Genomic DNA, 19,067 nt, shown 5'->3' with positions numbered 1-19,067 from the left:
AGAAGCACTAGATCGCGCTCGGCGAAGTGGGTCAAGAGCTCAAGACGGGCCCCGCCCTTCTGGGCATGCGCCCTTGTTCACACCGTCTGTCAGGCTAAATAATGGAGTCCGGAGTTCAGCCCACTCACCGCGCACGCGCCCTCTTCCCCACCGGCTACTGACTAATCGAGCGCAGAGCGGACCCCACCCTCACTGGATGTGACGGCTGTATGTGCCTCGGGAGTAAGAGAAAATGTCGGAGAAAATCTCGAAGAGGTGAGTTCACCCAACGTTGCTCGAACCCCCCATTTTGCCTTCCCCCTGCCGTGCCCTCACGGACTGAGGCGGAAGCAGGCGGAAGATCGGCCTGAGACCTCCACTAACCCTCCCCCACCGCAGGCCGGAGAAGCCGGGAGCTCGGAGCGGGGCGGGATCTCTGCAATGCGCATGCGCTAACCCAGGAGGGCTGGTCTGCGTTCGCGCAGAAACCAGGACCGGGGCGGAGCCTAGATGGGAACGGCGTGGGCTCCCCATGGCTCCTCCCACTGGGGCTGAGCCTGAGGGCCGCCGCCCTCCTGGGTGGGGTACCTGCTGGAAGGCAGGCAGCGAGGGGAGGACCTCTCAGGGGAGCCTTGGGAGAGGAGGGAGGGAGAGAGAGGGAGGAGAGCCACAAGGACCAAGGTACCTTGTTAATTACCTTTTTAAAAGCTTTGAAAAATATCTGAGGCAGACTAAGGCTTGAAATAGACAAAGGGGAGCCTGCACCTGCGTGCGCCAGGACACTGCTCAGGGCTGTGATCCTAGAAAGGGTCAGGAAGACCCGAGTTCAGATCCAGCCCCTGACACTTCCTAGCCGGGCTGTCTGCACCAGTCATTTCATCCGCTTACCCAAGTTTCTTAATCTCTGAAATGGGAGACACCATTCCATGGGCGGGGGCAAGATGCAGGGAGATCACCGATGTGAAGCGCTCCTTAAATGCAACCCCCGATTAGTTTTACAGAAGGAGGCTGCCCTTCAGAGGCAGACCCACGGGGATGGGCCTGGGCAGAGGGCCCGGGTCTGAGAGTCACGGCCGCCACTGACTAGGAGGGAGCGGGCTGCGGCCCGCTGACAAGCCCACCTCGCACCTGCTCCCTCGTCAGGGCCGCAGCGACATGGCGGTGTTCGCGATGCTCGGCCAGTCACTTCATACGCGTTTGTGGAGCCCCTCCTGGAGGCCGGGGACGCCGAGGAGCCCCGTGGGGAGACCGCATGCCCCAAACTGAGCCGTGCTCCGGCTGGGCTTTCTGCACTGATCCGGGGGGGGGGGGAGACGCTAGCGCGCATTAAAGCGCATCACTGGTTCTTGCTGCCCAAGGGCCTTGTGTCTGCTGGGCCGATTCGTAATAACCGAGATTGTTGTATGCAGTTGTTTGGGGTTGTGTCCAGCCCCTTATGACTCTGTTTGGATCGGCAAAGACACTGGGGGGGGGGCAGGAGGGGAAGTTTTTCCATTTCCTTCTCCAGCTCATTTTACGGATGAGGAAACTGAGGCACAGTGACGTGACTTGGCCGGGTTCACGCAGTTACTAAGTGCCTGAGATCAGATTTGAACTCAGAAAGATGAAGCTTTCTGACACCATCCACTTTGCGGCACCTTAAAAAATAAGCATAAGAAACTAAAACTTGGCTTTTTCTTCTCGTGAGAAGGTGGTTTTGGATCACACCTTAGCTGTAATTTGGGCCTGAAACCTTAAGTGAGTTGATACATAACTGATTACAGTTACGTAATGTTCCTAACTCCACTTTTTCTGTAGCTCTGACAGACTGTGGCCCAGAGGGACCCCAGCGGCCCTCCAGGCTGTGCCCCCAAGCCCCAGGCTGGCAAGTGCCAGGCTGGGCTGTGCCCCCGAGCCCCAGGCTGGCAAGGTGCCAGGCTGGGCTGTGCCCCCGAGCCCCAGGCTGGCAAGTGCCAGGCTGGGCTCCGCCACGCGAGGGTGCTTGGCTGTGGGCAGATCTGCTGTCTCACCCCACCAACATCCCAAACCCTTGAAGCTCTCCAATTAACTCCACCATTTCTTCGTTTTCCTTCTAATCAGGCAGGAGTCTGACTTGTGCTCTTGTTTACAGTGTGAAAATTGCTCCAGGAGCAGTGGTGTGTGTGGAGAGCGAGATCAGGGGAGATGTGACCATCGGTAAGAGGACCAGAGTCGGGGAGAGGGGACGGGGCGTTTGTTGCGTCCACTTCGCCAGTACTGGTGATTCCAGTGCCGTGTCTTTGGGCTGGGGAGGGCTCTGAAGCCAGGAGACTCAACCCCTTTCTTTTAGGGATGAGGGAGACCGAGACCAAGAAAGGGAAGTGACCCGGTCACGTGTGGCGGGGCCGGGACCAGGCCCGCTGTCTCTAGATCTGACCCCTTTCCGCAGCACCAGCCGAGCCCCCCTTCTCTCTTCTGGTGGAGGGGCCTCTGGACTCCTTCAGCGCCCCCTCTGGGAGAAGGTGACATAGACCAGAGTATTGCCCAAAGTATTTTTATGCCTTTTCCTCATTTGGCCTTGTTGACTTTGCCATTGCCATCAGCAGATCAACTTTCTGTTGATTACGGTACATCAGTTTTTAGTGGTTAGGGGGATGCCCACTCATGCTGCAGCTCTGCAGCGGCTTTACACCAGACTCCCCTGCAGATCAGAAAGATTTGTCCTTCATTGAGATGTCTACTTCCCAGACAGACAGAGGGAGAGCCAAGTATTCCTTAGAAGTGTGGGCCAGTCTCACCCCAAGCTCCAGGTGGTCCCTCTCTGTGTCCCCCAGCCCTGAAGGCGAAGTAGGCCAAGGAGGAGGGAGGGCAGACAGCAGTCAGTCCATACCTGCGTCTGAGATTTAGGTATGCTTGTAATTTTGTTTTTAATGCTTCATTACTACTACGGAATTTTCCTTCATGTCTTAAGTTTTTGTTTTTGTTTTTGTTTTTTTTTAATTTAGCTTTATAAGATCATCTGTTTGTCCCGGATGACTGTGGCTTCTCTTCATGTAAAACCCTCAGTGGCCTTAGTGTAATGGATTCCTAACTTACTGCTCCCTTTCCATCAGGCTGGTCTATTGCAGTAGGAAATACATGAATTTGGGTGCTTGTGCCTCAGACCTTTTGGTCTTGACCAAATCAAAGAACACTTTAGTAATCCATTAAAATGTTTTGCCCCAATGCAGCTTATAAACTTATATTCTTCTTTCTGTGCTTCCATAGTTCTCCAAATCTAGAAATTTGTCAATAGCAGTGATCATGGAATTTTGAAATCTTCATAAATAGTTATTGTTTAAAGACCAGTTTCTTTTTTTCATGAACTTTATCTTTTAATAGCTTTTAATTTTTCCAAATACATGCAAAGATAGTTTTGAGCATTTGTCCTTGCAAAACCTTGTCTTCCAAATTTTTCTCCCTCCTTCCCCTTCACCCCTTCCTTAAGCAATCCAATATAGGTTAAACATGTGCAGTTTTTCTAAACGTATTTTCATCTTCATCATGCTGCACAAGAATAGTCAGATCAAAAAGGTGAAAAAAAAACATGAAAAAAAAAACACAAGTGAACAAAACAACAACAACAACAAAAAAGAAGATATACTTTGATTCACATTTAATCTCCACAGTTCCCTCTCTGGATGGGGATCGCACTTTCCATCACAAGTCTATTGGGATATGTTAAATCACCTTGTTGTGGAGCTAAGTCCATCACAGTTGATCATCACAGTGTTGTTGTGTACAATGTTCTCTTGCTTCTGCTCACTTCACTCAGCTTCAGTTCATTCAAGTCTTTCCACGCTTTTCTGAAATCAGCCTGATTATCATTTTTTATACCTTCATATTCCATAACTTATTTAGCCATTCCCTAACAGATGGGCATCCATTCAATTTCCAGTTCCAATTTTTGCCCTGTTTGTAGCAGCCTTTTTTGTAGCAAGAAACTGGAAACTGAGCGGCTGCCCATCCATTGGAGAATGGTTGGGTAAATTATGGTATATGAAGGTTATGGAATATTATTGTTCTGTAAGAAATGACCAGCAGGAGGATTTCAGAGAGGCCTGGAAAGACTGACAGGAACTGATTATAAGTGAAGTGAGCAGGACCAGGAGATCATTGTATGCAGCAACAGCAATATTATATGATAATCAATTCTGATGGATGTGACTCCAAAAATGAGATGATTGAGGCCATTTCCAATAATTTTGAGAGAGAACAATCTACACCCAGAGAGAGGACTGTGGGCACTGAGTGGGGATCACAACATAAATTCACACTCTTTTTGTTGTTGTTTGCTTTCATTTTGTTTTCTTATTCATTTTCTTTCCTTTTTGATCTGATTTTTCTTATGCAGCAAGATAACTGTATAAATATGTTTACATATATTAGATTTAACATATTTTAACATGTATAACATATATTGGATTGCTTGACATCTAGGGGAGGAGGGTGGGGGGAAGGAGGGAAAAATTTGGAACATAGGCTATGCAAGGATCAATGTTGAAAAATTATCCATCCATATGTTTTGAAAATAAAAAGCTTTAATAAAAATATATATCTATATATATATTTTTTTTTTGCACATATTGGTTCTTTTTCATTTTTTATGATCTCTTTGGGATACAGACACAGTAGAGTCACTGCTGGATGAAAGAATATGAACAATTTGATAGCCCTTTGGACATACTTCCAAATTGTTCTCCAGAATAGTTGGATCAATTCACACAACTCTACCACAGTTTTCCTACATCCCCTCCAACATTTATCATTATCTTTTCCTGTCATCATAGCCAGTCTAAGAGTTTTCAATTTGTATTTCTTTAATCAATAGTGATTTAGAGTATTTTTTCATATGACTAGAAATTACTTTAATTTCATTATCTGAAAATTGTCTGTTCATATCCTTTGACTTTTATCATTTGGGGAACAGATTTGATAAATAAAATCTTATAAATTTGAGTCAATTTTCTATATATTTTAGAAATGAGGCATTTATCAGAAACACTGGCTACAAAATGTTTTCCCAACTTTCTGCTTCCCTTCTAATCTTGGCTTCAATGGTTTCATTTGTACAAAACCTTTTTAATTTAATGTAATCAAAATTATTCATTTTACACTTAATAATATTTTCTAATTCTTCTTTGGCCATAAATTTCTTCTTTTGCCACAGATCTGAAAGATAAACTATGCAGTTTATCACCCTTTATGTCTAAATCATGAACCCACTTTGACTTTATCTTGGTAGTTATTAGTCAGTGTCTAGTTTCTGCCATATTATTTTCCAGTTTTTCCAGCAATTTTTTGTCAAATAGTGAGTTTTTATTCCAGAAGGTAGAGTCTTTGGATTTATCAAACACTAGATTACTATAGTCGTTGACTATTTTACCCTGTGAACCTAACCTATTCCCCTGATCAACTACGCTATTTCTTAGCCAATACCAAATGGTTTTGATGATCGCTACTTTATAATATTGTTTTAAGTCTGGACAGCGAGGTTACCTTCCTTTACATTTTTTTTTTCATTAATACCCTTGAAATTCTTGACCTTTTGTTTAAAAGCCAGTTTCTAAAATGAGTCTGTGTAATGGAATAGTTTTAATTCTTAGAAAAGGGGGGAAAAATCACAAATTTTTCCTGAGCCATAGATTCATTTTCTTGTTTTGGTGGTTTTGTGCCTGGGGGTGGTCACCAGCTAAGGGTGAGCTCAAAGGATGCATACTGTGGGGTCTTTTTGAGGTGCCTCCTGCAACAGAACTGGGCAGCTGGAGCTGTGTCAGAGGCTGTATTACAGTAGCTAGTCATGAAGCATTTAGTGCTTAGGCAGTAAGTCATCTGTACTTGGAGGGATGAGCAGTCCTGCTTGGATCACAGGACAAGATGCTTCACCACCCTCAGCCTCAGTTTCCTTATCCTTACCTGACTAGGATGATATTTCCAGGGTTATTGTGGACACCCAGGAGATATCTGGCACTGATAGGTGCTTAATACTTGCTTCTTCCTTCCTCTCTGGAAGAAGGCAGCTATTTTCATTCTTTAGTAATGGGGTATGTTTGTTTGGGGTATGGCATTCTTTGATGAGAAACAAAACAGAAATGCTTCGCCTTACTCTCTGCTTGGAAGAAAAGTTTTAAGAGGAGCCAGATAGTTCCAATGATCTTGTTTTGAAGAGGGCCATCTACATCCAGAGAGAGGTCTGTGGGAACTGAGGGAGGATCACAACATATTTTCACTTTTTTTTTGTTGTTTGCTTGCTTTTTGTTTTCTTTCTCATTTTTTCCCTTTTTGATCTGATTTTTCTTGCACAACAAGATAATTGTATAAATATGTATTTCTATATATATTCAATTTAATATATTTTCAACATCTTTAACATATATTGGATTACTTACCATCTAGAGGAGGGGGGTGAAAAGAGGGGAGGGAAAATTGGAACACAATGTTTTACAAGGGTCAGTGTTAAAAAATTATCTATGCATATATTTTGAAAATAAAAAGCTTTAATTAAAAAAAGAGAGAGAGGAGTCAGAGGACAAAGTACACTGGCCTGGAAGAGGTGCCTCAGGAAACACTGCTTGTGCTCTGTGACATGGGCATGGACTTCTCCTGAGGTACCACTGGGTCATACCTAGGACTCTGGGCATTTTTGCTGGTATCTACAATGGAGACAATCTTTCCATTGCACGGGATTCACTTGTTTGGAAAAAAAAAGAAAGATTTGTTTGTAACATTTCTCAGCTACACAGCAACTGTCATGGTCTGACCAGATGTTTGCAGCAAAAGACAGATGGAAGGGCCCAGCTGGATAAATTAAGCCTTCTACAGGGGTGGGAGTGAGCATAAAGTTGGTTTTATATTTTTTCATGAGGATGATGGACCTGCTGGGAATGTGAAGGGTCTTCTTGTACTTTTTGAGTATTTGACTAGTGAAGAAATGAAGTGGACTTGTCCAGGATCAAACAACTAGTAAATAACACCATTAGAATCTAAGTGGCCAGAAACACCTTCATACCATCCTGTGAAATGATCTTTTAAAAATTTTTTAAAATGTTTTCCCCAATTACTTGTAAAAGCTATTTCCTTTTTTTTCTTAATTTTTAATAGCGTGCAAAGATAGTTTTCAACATTAACCTTTGCAAAACCTTGTGTTCCAATTTTTTCTCCCTCCCTTCTTCCCATTCTCTCCCCTAGACAACAAGTAATCCAATATATGTTAAACATCTTTTATACATATTTCCACATTTATCATGGTGCACAAAAAAAGTAGATAAAAATAAAAGAAAGCAAAAAACAACAAAAAAAGGTGAATATGCTACGTTATAATCCACATTCAATCCCCATAGTCCTCTCTCTGAGTGCAGATGGCTCTCTCCATCCCAAGTTTATTGGAATTGGCCTGAATCATCTCATTGTTGAAAAAAGCCACGTCTATCACAGTGGATCATCATATAATCTTGTTACTGTGTACAATGTTCTCTTGGTTCTGCTCGATTCACTTAGCATCAGTTCATGTAAGTCTCTTCAGGCAAAAGCAATTTTCAACTTTCATTTTTTGAAAGATTTTGAATTTCAAATTTTTCTTCATCTTTCCTTCTCCTCCCCTCTTTCTAAAACAGTAAGCAGTTTGATAAAGGTTATATACATGTGTAATAATGTAAAACCTATATCCCCATTAGTCCTGTTGTAAAAGAAGAAATAGAGCAAAAGGTCCAGGAACAGAAACACTTGGGGGGGGAGGGGCGGCAGGGACAGTCAAATACAGGCAGAAAGAAAGACAGGGCCTGCTTGTGCTCAAGAAGCTCCATGCTAAGAAGGGAGACAGTGCCCACAGGGAGCTGAAGAGCAAGTCTGGGGCATGGTGGAGAGCCCAGGCGGGAGGCGGTCACCTGTATTTGCCTGTCGGCTGTCTGTTGCCTGATACACCTCCGCCTCAAAGCCAAGCTCCTCTCCCCACAATGCTCAGGGCCCCATCATCTCCCACCCGGAACCAGGCTAGCAGGCACATCCACAGGGAAATGGCAGCAATAGGAGGCACCCATGAGGCAGGGGTGCAGGAGCCAGCACTTGGTTTACAGAGAGATCGTATCTGATCCTTTGTGTTTGCCTCTCACACTTGGCTGTTATCCACCTCCTTCCAGAGAGCCATCCCTTGGAGAACTAGTTGCTATGGCAACCAACCTTGACATCTCTCAAAGGGCGGCTCCTTCCTTCTCACTGAGTTTGGAGGGAGGGGTTCGGTGAACTGGGGGATCAGGCTTGCTCATTCAGTGCTGTCCTTCCATTTTTTGTAAATCTTAGCAGAGGTCTGAAGCCCTCAGCCTTGTGTATGTGTGTTCCCTTTCAAAAACAATTAGCTCCAGAAGGCCGCAGCTGCTCCTGTGGCCGTGGCTGCTTGTCTCCTTCCTCTGCCCCCGCAACCGAGATTCTCTCCCATCCCAGCAGGACTGTTCCAGCTGGAGGCTGTCGGTGCAGATCCAGTCATGAAAAACACTGTCTGGGGGGCAGGCAGCACTTGTTGTGCACCAGGCACAGGAAAGATGGGGGCCTGCTTGTGCTCAAGAAGCTCCCATTCTAGCAAGTGAGACAATGCCCACTTGAAAAGCAAGTCTGGGCATGGTGGGCTCCTGGTCTGTGCCAGCTGGAAACCTGCCCCTCCTTCCCCGCCCCCTCCCTGCCCAGTCATAAGGTCACTGATCCAGAGCTCATCTAGCCCAGGCCGTTTGACAGAGGAGGTAATTAAGGACCAGGGCAAGAAGGGACTTGTCTAAGATCACACTGGGAGTAGGGATTTAAACCAGATCCCCTCCCTCTTTCCACTTGAAAGTAGTCTCTATCTTTGGTGCAGTGCTATTAATTAATAAATGAAATTAATTAATTATTAATAAAAAATGATAAAAAGTAAAATTTGTTGTTGGCAAACATGAGGACATGGGACTAGCCAGCTTTGCTCATTTCACACTGATGTGAACAGTCCTGTCAGACCCGAGGCCAGTGTTCTGGCTACATGGGATACGTCAAGTCTTTTTTTCGTAAAACAGGAAGTCAGGCATGTGGGAAGACTGCATCATGTGCTTTAAAAAGTCAGGTGTATTGGTCAGAGAGACCAATTCTTGTCTTATTCTTTCCTTCATTGGAGGATGTCTACTTAAAAGCACATATTTCAGTTTGCCTAAAGGGAATGGGTCTGTTTCTTCCTAAAGCTGCATATCCCTGTCTAGAGCCCCTGAACCTCGGCCAGTAGTAACGTCCTGTCCTGCTTCCTCCACAGGTCCTCGGACGGTGATTCATCCAAAGGCCCGTATCATTGCGGAAGCTGGACCAATAGTGATTGGGGAAGGCAACCTCATAGAGGAGCAGGCCTTCATTCTCAATGGGTGAGTATGAGCCTCTGCAATGGGCTGCCTGTGAACCAGGCGGCAGTCGGGTTCTTCATTATTGCCCATCTCTAGCCACCCGGAGGGACTGACCAAGCAGCTTGAGCCCGCTCTGCCCAGCTCAGCTCCCCAGCGACTGTGGGATTGGGAATCAGACTGAGTGCCACGACGTCTTTTGGTCAGCCAAGATGAGCATCTCTTAATCTATCTGTGCTTGAGTAGGCATGAGCCTTAGAGAAAGTCAGAGGAGCGAGGGGGTGAGTTTTAGATGATTCTAGTCTTAAAGACTGTTTTCTGCATGTGTTTTGAAAAATAAAAAACTATTATGAAAAAAAAGAGAGAAGATGATTCTGGGCAGAGAGATTTCCAAATTGGATGGACCTCTACCCCTTTGGATTTGTCGGCAGAGAAGTAATGAACTGGGCTTTGGGTCCAAAGCACAGAGAATCAACTTTGACCTTTCTTCCTTGATGCTTCTCATTTTTGTATCCCAACCATTCAGGCTGCCATTGCAGTCATTGATCTAGGGATGGAAGAGACCTCAGAGACTATCAGTGCAGTGAGAGTGAGGGTCACAGCTAAGATGCAAACATCTGGATGTCAGGGCTCCCTCCCCTACATCTTCCTGGCTCTCAGTGCTCACCCCGAGCTGGTGGCAAGGAGAGAGTCGTGTTTGGGGCTTCTTCTACTGCTCCACATGCCTCTCCCAGGCTCCAGTGGGGAAGTTTGATGCTAAATGCAGCCATAAGTTTGTCGGCTCTTAACACTGGAAGGGTTTGGAGATTGTGGAAAATCTTACATGTTTGGTAAGAAGAAGGCCCCTCTTCACTAACATACGTGTGAAAGAGTTTTGATCTCATCCAAATGTGGCAGTGCCGTGCCCGAGGCAGATAGCCATCTTGTCCGGTGCCATCAATCCATCCTAGGGTCCCAGGACAAGTTCCAGGTCCATGCAGGTCATGAGACTGACCGTGGTCACCTCTAGTTCCCCCACTCCACCTAGAAAGTCACAAAGGAGGGATGTGAACCCATAAGTCCTTTGGCTGAGATTCCTTGTCTGGCTGTGTCTGCGTGTACGCGTGTCTGCAGTGTATTAATGAACCAGACTTTGTGTACCCGGGAAGCATTGAGGTGGGGGCGGGAGGGAGGAGGAACTAGACTTGGAGTCCCACGACATGGGCTTACTCTGGCTCTGCCCTTGATGGAGCCCTTGGCCAAGCATTGGCCATTGGGTTGTCAGCCTGCCTCCAAAGGCAACATCAGCGCCATTCCTGCCGGCCTCCTCAGGGGAGTCAAGGTTCCAGGCTCCTCTTGCCTTCTCCTCCAAAGCAGCAGCACATGAAACATGTGTCCTTGAGCTCTGAAAGGTGCCCAGCTTGGATGCTCAGGTTACCCTTGGTGTTTCTCTGGAGGAAGCAGCTTTTTTATGTGTTTTGAACAGCTTCGTGCACTCCACTTAACAGTAAGCCTGTAGCAGATGACACGCAGCCAGCCAGCTTATGGAAAACTGGCTTCTTGTCTTAGGGCCCTGAGCTTCTTGTGGCCAAATCAGCACTCTTCCTATTGAGTGTGTTTTTGTTGTTTAGTTTACCCAGAGAGCTATTATTTATTTTTTTCCAATTTTCTTTTAAAATTTTGAGTTCCAATTTCCCTCCCTCCTCCCAGTCCATCCCCCACATGTTGAGAAGACAAAGACTATGGTACCCACTTTACATATGCAATTGTGCAGAACATGTTTCCATGTTAACTGGGTGGTAAAAAATAAAGCAAGTAAAAAACAACCAGCTCCAGTCCGAGCCCACACTTACCTCCTCCTGGAGGGACATAGCACTTTTATCATGTCTTCAGAATTGTCTTAGACCTTTGTACAACATTATTATAACTGGGCACAGTGATCCCAGTTCTTCTCATTTCACTTTCTCTTAGTTCATGCAAGTCTTCCTCTGTTTTTCTGAAAGCATCCTGCTTGTCATTTCTCTTAGCAAATAGTCATCCATGACAATCTTATACCATAACTTGTTCAGCCATCCCCAATTGGAGGACATCTCCATTTCCAGTTCTTTGCCACTACAAGAGCTGCTGTAACAAGTAGATCCTTTTCCTCTTTCCTTTCCTCTCTCTGGGGTATAGATCTAGGAGTGGTGGGTCAAAGGCTATGCCCAGTTTGTCCTGCTGTCCTATCCCTTTCCTTCTTCTTGGGGATGTTTTCTGAGGATTTGTTTCATTCTTGTTTATCTGGAGTTTTAACGACAGTTTCCTTCCTTTCTTCCTTTGAAACTTGGAAACCCTTGGATCCAGAAACAAACACTTGGGGGATTGAAGTTTACTGTGGGTAAACATTTGGGGTTCAGTGAATAGGAGAGAAAATGTTAAAGCTTTTTGAAAATGTATTTGTCTTTTTCACAGTTATCCTGAAAACATCGTCCCCGACACAGAGAACATGGAGCCCAAGCCCATGATCATCGGCACCAACAACGTATTTGAAGTTGGCTGTTGTATCCTTTGCCGTGAGGACCTGTCCTGAGAGTGGCCTTTCTCCTACAATGGCCCACCTGCCATGATAACGGAGGTGGATCTGATGCTCCTCCTGGTCGTGCTCACCTCTGCCCATGGGAGAGGGTGCTCTTAGAGCCCATACCTGGAGGCTAGGCTCGAAGTGTGCACCTAGGGACTACCTGAGCCCCTGGACCTGGCTACAGGTACAGGCCCACCCAGCCCCACCTTCCTGGTTCTGCAGTGACGTCATCAGCTCGTGATGGACATGGGAAATCTGCTGAGGCTGGAGTGGGAGGGAGAGGGAGGCCTCAGAAGAGAGGCCTGCAGCTGGTGGCAGGTATAGGGCAGGGTGGGAGTCTAGAGGCTCAGTGCCTACCTAAGTTTCCCCATCTATGAAATGTAAGAGATAATAGCATCTGCCTCCCAGGGTGGTGGTGAGGATCTGATGCCAGGTTCTTGGCAGACCTTGAAGTATGGAAATGCTCAGCATTGTCCTAATTGAGGAGGCGCATGGCCTCCAGCTGGGAGGAGTTGTGCCCTCTTTCTGGGCTCTCGTTTGGGGAACATCTTCTCCCTCACACTCTTCTCTCCAGGCTGGGAAGGAGCTTTGTGCTGTTGTTTGGGTCAAAACCTTCTCTAAGTCTAAGTGAATAATCACAGACACACGCCCCACCCTGCTGTCTGCATTTGCTGCCTTTTTGGTGATTCTTTCCATTTTTGACATCATCTTTTGCTTAACCGTCGTTTCCAGATTCAGAAGCTATGAAGATGGGAGACAACAATGTCATCGAATCCAAAGGTAAACATCAGTTATCCAGCATTCATTAAGCACCTACTGTGTGTCAAGCACTGGGGGTACAAGAACAAAAGAGGAAATCATCCCTCCTTCTAGGTAGAGCTTCCTTTCCAATGGGAAGATGACAAAGATAGAGCCAAATGTAGAGAGCAGAGATACAAATAAGTACAAATATGTACAAACGAGGCAGTACAAGGTGGGTAGGGAGGGCTTGCATGGTGGAGATCCAGGATAAAGGTTCAGAAGTGGGAGATAGCATGTGATGGGGATGAGTTGTGAAGAGCTTTCTCGGCTCCTCAGAGGAGTTTCTACTTGCTCCTAGAGGCAACAGGAAGGTATTGAAGGTGATCCAGTAAGAGAGGCCCCCTCAGGCCATGCAGAGATATAGGGTGGGAGAGGAGACCAGGGAAAGCAGTTTTGGTCACCTGAGTGAGGCGCCATGAGAGCCTGAGCTAAGGTTGTCACTTGAAGAAAAGAAAGGAGGGATCAGACCCAGAGATTTTGTGGCAGTGGCAATGGTGAGCGTCCTGCATGTAGTAGGTGTTCAATAGATGCTTATGGAATCAAATCGAATCCCCCCAGATGTTCATGCCATGCTCTGTCTCTCCCAGATCACCTTTTCTCTACTTCTTGATGGGGCAAAGGCAGGGGACATTTTATTTTTGTCCATAAAAGGACCAGGCCTTTTATAGTTGCTTTTTTCCCAATCATGTCCAACTTTTTATGGCCCCATTTGGGGTTTTCTGGGCAAAGATACTGGAGTGGTTTGCCATTTCCTTCTCCAGCTCATTTTACAGATAAGGAAACTGAGGCAAGCAGGGTTAAATGATTTGTCCAGCCTCACGCAGCTGAGGCCAGATTTCAATCAGGCATCTAGGCCTTTTATAGAGTAGGTCTTTAATAAGTGTTTGTTGAGTGGTCTGTTTGGCTGCTCCTCCATACTTGGCTGTTGGGGTGGATGTGTGTGTTTCTCAGGCCAATTATATGTGGTTTCTAGGGTTTGTTTTCTTGTCTCTTAACTCAGGATGTTCCTTCAGACTCTGTCCCTGACCCCTTTTCTCTTTGTACTCAGTAATGTCATCAGCCCCTAGAGGTTTGGCTCTCATTTCTGTGCAGCCACCTGACTGCCGCTCAGGCATCCAACTTAGTGTCCGTGCTCCAGGCAGACATCCCTAGCTGTCTGTCAGATGCCTTGGAGGCACCTCAAAGTCAGCACATCCAAGACTCACTCTCCTTCCCCACCTTTTTCCCCTTTTGTCAAGGGTACCACCAATCCCCAGGCTCCCAGCTGTACACCCTATCTTCAGCACCTCCTGTTTCCCCAGGCGTTGGTCATCTTGCTCCATGACTTCTCTCATCCCTCTTATGGGCTTCACTCCCTCTCTCCTGGAGAATAGACACAGCCTCCGGAGCCATGTCCCTTCTTCTCCCTTAGTTATCACCTTTACACTCTGTACTGAGGGGCTTCCCTACACCCCAGCTCGGAGCAAGCCAATCCCCTGCTGGGGAGACTTTGATGGCCCCCTTCAACTTGAGGATTAAATACAAGCGCTTTCCTGTGACCCAGAGATCCTTTCTCTGCCCGTCTCCAGGCCACCTTTCCAGGCTTCTTAGTGCATCCTTTGCTTCAGCCCAGCTGGCCTTCAGACACTTTTTGTGGACACCGTTCCATCTGTCGCCTCCAGCCTTTGTCATGGCTGTCCTTGGAGTCTTTCGGAGTTATTTTCCTTTACATTATTGGGTTAATCTGTAAGTTGTACTTCTGCTTGTGCTCACTTTGCATCCATTCACCCAAGTCTTCCAGGTTTCTTTAGTTTCATCCTTTTCCTCCTCTTTTTTCTTTTCCCCTGAGACAATTAGGGGTAAGTGACTTGCCCAGCTAGGAAGTGTTAAGTGTCTGAGGCTGTATATTAAATTCAGGTCCTCCTGACTTCAGGGCTGGTGCTCTATCCACTGCGCCACCTAGTGGCCCCCATTTCCTCATTTTTTAAGCACGATGGTGTGCCATCCCATCCATAGACCATAATTTGCTCAGCCACCCACTAGCCTCTTCCCCCACAGAAAGTGCTGCCATGTATTTTTGTTTCCTTCCCTCTTGGATCCCTTGGGAGCATGGGCCTTTCCAGAATGTCTGCACCAGTTCACAGTGTGACCCACAATGCATCCGGGCTCCTGTCCTCCTACAACCCCCTGTAGCTCCTTTTTCAGACCTTGTCCCTTCACAGCACAATTACCAGATTTCCAGTTGACACAAAGCTCACACAGTTGCTCAGGATCTTAGAAGAGCGTGGTATATTTTCTTGTCTCTTTTCAAGGTTTGTAGAAATACAGGTGATTGTTGAGACCTTCTCTGGTGTCCTGATAACAGCTTTGCTAAAGACTTCAGTCAGCTCTTTAGATTGAATCTTGCTGTCATGGAGATTTAGGGCTACCATCTGCCAGAGACTTTGGCCTTTGCTCCCCCAGTGCCCACAGCATTTGCTATAGTGGACGTGTGTTAGGTGGGACTGGCGAGCGTGACTGGCGCTCCCTTGCTCCTGCACATCCTTCTCCCTGTCATGGAGTGCCAGGTTCTAGTCAGGGCTCCTACCAGGAGGGAGGGAGGCTTTACCTCTGTCAGGGAGAGCGAGAGCAGGTCCTGCCTCTGACACAGACCACCTGGTGCCCTGGCAGCTCCTTGGTGGAGGGATCTTCTCTCTTGGGATCTCCACCCTCCATACAATCTCCAGTTCTTCCTGTGCTCAGTCTAGAAGACTGAGGCAGGGAGAGGTAAGTGCTAGGAACAGTCATTCTGGATGTCTGAAGCTTTGGGGGCGACCTCCATGCACCTGCCCCTCACATGCTCTACAGACACCAACCAGATAGCTTTGTGGGCCGGCCCCCCTGCCAGGCACCGGGGCTGCAGTCTGGCCAGATTTGCAGGGAGGCCTCTCGTGGTGGGAAGAACAGGAGCTGCCTGATGTAGGGACCAGTCCTGGTGCTGAGCTTTGAGAAGGAAATGGCCTTCACAGCCATGGAAGAGACAGGGAGAGCGCCCCAAGCACGAGGATCCATCTCTAGGCCAGGAGATGCCCTTTCTGCCACCAGCTTGAGCCGAGCCAAGATCAGCTGCCCCTAGGCCTGGCACTGAATGTGTGTACTAACTGTGCAGGGGGGAGTTTTTCTGCTGTGAAGTACAAACCAATCAATCAATAAACAGTTATTAAGTATCTACTATGTCCCAGACACTATGCTAAAAGTTCAAAATACAAAGGGGCAGGAGATGGGTTCCTGCCCTCTAGGGGCTTACAGTCTGATGAGGGAGACAACAAAAAAACAGCTGCATACAGACAAGCTGTGCACAGGATAAATAGGACGTGCTTAACAGAGGGAAGGCCCTGGAATTAAGAGGGGTCAGAGAAGGCTTCCTACAGAAGGAAGTGACTTACAGCAAGCCGGGGCGCCAGTAGTCAGAGCAGAGGAGGGACAAACAATGCCCAGAGCCAAGAGATGGAGCGATTGTTGGTGCACTGGCCAAGGGGCTGGGTAGAAGAGGACGTGTTGGGGAGTGAGGTGGAAAAGGGAGGAGGGGGCAGATTTTGGAGGGCCAAGTAGAGCATATTGGGAGCCACCGGAGGTTACTGAGTGTGGAGGCGGGAGGTCTGAGGGTAGAAGGGACATGGTCAAACCTGCACTTTATAAAATCACTTAGGTGGCTGAATGGAGGGGGGACCAGAGTCAGGCAGCCCCTCCCCACCTCAGCACTTATTGCAGTAGCCGGGGCACGAGGTGATGAGGGTCTGCACTGGTGGGAGCTGTGTTCGGGGAGGTGCTGCTGAGGGGAAGTCCGTGGGCCTCGGAAGCAGATTGGGCGTGGGAAAGGGAGAGAGTGAGGAATCCGGGTTGACTCCATTGGGAGCGTGACGGAGGAGGTGGTTGCCCTCTACCCTGATAAGGAAGGTTGGGGGTTGTTTTGGATGCTCTGCTGGACATTCAGTTCAAGAAGTCTGAAAGGAGGCCGACATAGAGTTTGGGGCAGGACAGAGATGGTAATTCAGTCTGGGAGCTGATGAGATCCCCAAGAGGAGGGCCCAGAACAGAACCCCAAGGGACAGCCGCAGTTAGGGGCCCGGTCTGGAAGAAGATTCAGTAAGACACAGAGATGGGATGGTCAGAGAAGTAGGAGGAGAGTCAGGAGAGTGGGTGTCCAGCAGTGTCAGGCTGAGGGGATCAGGGAGAAGAACTGAGAAACGGCCATTGGGCTGTGGTCAGAAAAGTGCCCTGGGAGAGAGGGCAATCAGGGCTCTAGGCCAGGGGCCATCCTGGCTAGAGCTGGCAAAGGAGAAACTGGCACAGGAGGCCCAAGAGCTTCCCTTACTGCATAGGAGGGAGCAGGCATTCCAGGAAACAGAGGCAGCAGTGGCCAGCATGTGGTTAGTCCAGCACTTATTCATGGAATTATTCCATTTTCTGCTCATTTTCCAGCCTTTTTGCTGGCCCCTGGTCTTTGCTTTCCTTCTGCCTCTGCTCCTCGCCCCTGCCCTCTGTAACTACCAGTGCCCGCCCTGCACCTTCAGCAGCCTTCTTCACTCTTTCCCTCTGATTCAGCCCAGATGATGTTAAAGGCCAGGAGGTGGGGGCCCTGGGGACTTATCCAGTCTACTTCTTCCTCCCCCCATTTTATATATGAGGAAACAAGTCCAGGAAAGGGAAGGAATTTGCCCCTGCCCCCCAGGTATCTGAGCTAGAACTCAGCTTTTGAAGGCCAAGGCAAGAGCTCTGGCCCCATGCTCCTCCCTGGGGTTCTGGGAAGGGAGCCAGCCCCAGAGGCAGCCTGGAGCCCACAGGGTGCAGCAGCAGAATGCCTCAGGGGTGCCTCTGGGATCGGGCGGGCCCTAGACCTGGGGAAACGAGAGCCGGGTGCACAGGTCTCCAGTTTTCCCGGTCCATCCCCATGGGGCAGATGCTGCCTGGGGGGTCCCCTGCTCTCACCTCTCAGAGAAGTCTCTCCCAGCCTCCTCAGAGCTAAGCTCTCCTGCCTGTCCTTGTCCACAGCCCACGTAGGGAGGAACGTGATCTTGACCAGCGGCTGCATCATCGGGGCCTGCTGCAACCTGAACACCTTCGAGGTGATCCCGGAGAACACCGTCATCTATGGGGCCGACTGTCTTCGCCGGGTCCAGACGGAGAGACCCCAGGTGAGTGCTGAGGGGAGGGCCCCGGTGCAGCCTGGCTTCCTGATCCCTTCTGGGCATTCCGCAAATGCCCTGGACTTTGTAATAGTAAAAGGGTGAGGAAGAGAAGGGTGGGCTTTGCTAGTTCCGAGCCAGAGCCCCAGGGCCACTTCTGCGCCCGTGGCTGGGGTGTCTCACGCCCCACTGGGCGGCCTCCTCCTGAGGCATCAGTGAGGGGCCAGTGGGTGTTTGGCTCTGGGGCTTCCCCAGGAGGTGCTCAGGATCCCTGTAGGAGACTTGATCAGGAGAACTCCTTCCCCAAGATTGGGTGCCACGGCTGGGCACTCGGGCCAGCCTCAAGCATTGAAGGCCTTGCTAATGGGCTCCTGTCCTCTTGTCTTTTGTTCTCCAGCCCCAAACCCTCCAGCTGGATTTCCTGATGAAAATCTTGCCCAACTACCACCACCTGAAGAAGACCACGAAGGGGATCGCAGCCCCTGCCAAGAGCTGAGCGAGCAAGGCCCGGGAGGAGGGGAGGCCGCTCTTTGCTGGCCTCCGTGCATTTCCTCCCATGCGTTGTCCTTGCTGTGACAGCGGCTGTCTTGTAGCAGCTGACACTCATGCATGCGTCACCCTGACAAAAGGACCCCCACCTCACGGGGAAGAGCCGCTGACTGTTTCTTTGGGGCTGCCCAGCCTGCCTCGGCCTGCTCCGGGAGCAGTGCTTCCGAGGCCTTTCCAGGCCCACTTCTGTGCTCCTGCCCCCTCGCTCTGGGCCCCCTTCTTGTAATGGGCACTGGTACAGAAATAAAGGCACTTGTGGGAACCCAACTGGCTCCTCCTCGAATCCCTGGGCTGGCTTCTGACAGACACGATCCCGTCCCTACCACTGGAGCCTCATTCAGTGCTGCCCAGTGCTCCAGCATGGCTGGCTGCTTGGGGTGTGGACCCCTTTCTCCACTGGTGCGGGGTCTGTGCCATGAGGAAGGCTTGTCCAGCCTCCTGGTACCCCTGGGCACCTCAGGCACTGGGTGAGCCCCCTGCTGGTGGTTGCCCTAAAACAGGGGAGACCAAACCCATTGGAGGAATTTGATATACAAAGGGGTCCTTCCTGGACCTCAGCCTCTTTATCTGTAAAAAGCATAGGGGAGGTGGTCTCAGGAGTCCCTTCCAAGCCAGATATCCCAAGAAACCAAGCCCCCCAAGGCTCAGCTGCCTTCTCTGTCTCATGAAGGTAAAGCTGGTAAGACTAGGTCATCTCAGTGCCCGGGGGGG

The 19,067-nt window shown here is 48.7% G+C and overlaps 1 protein-coding gene across 1 annotated transcript; it reads left to right on the top strand.

The window, feature by feature from the left end:
- Positions 1–86: 86 nt before the first annotated feature.
- Positions 87–18,623, top strand: DCTN6 (dynactin subunit 6). Its single transcript, XM_074275367.1, has 7 exons — positions 87–255; positions 2,090–2,154; positions 9,242–9,347; positions 11,754–11,842; positions 12,595–12,642; positions 17,674–17,816; positions 18,205–18,623. Exons 1-7 carry the CDS (start codon positions 233–235, stop codon positions 18,301–18,303), a joined length of 573 nt encoding a protein of 190 aa, XP_074131468.1. The 5' UTR covers positions 87–232; the 3' UTR covers positions 18,304–18,623.
- Positions 18,624–19,067: the final 444 nt, after the last annotated feature.

The sequence above is a fragment of the Sminthopsis crassicaudata genome, chromosome 6 (genome assembly GCF_048593235.1).
Source record: "Sminthopsis crassicaudata isolate SCR6 chromosome 6, ASM4859323v1, whole genome shotgun sequence".
In the NCBI taxonomy this organism is placed as follows: domain Eukaryota; kingdom Metazoa; phylum Chordata; class Mammalia; order Dasyuromorphia; family Dasyuridae; genus Sminthopsis; species Sminthopsis crassicaudata.
The sequence above is the reverse complement of the archived record's forward strand: the minus strand, read 5'-3'. Positions and strand labels throughout refer to the sequence as shown.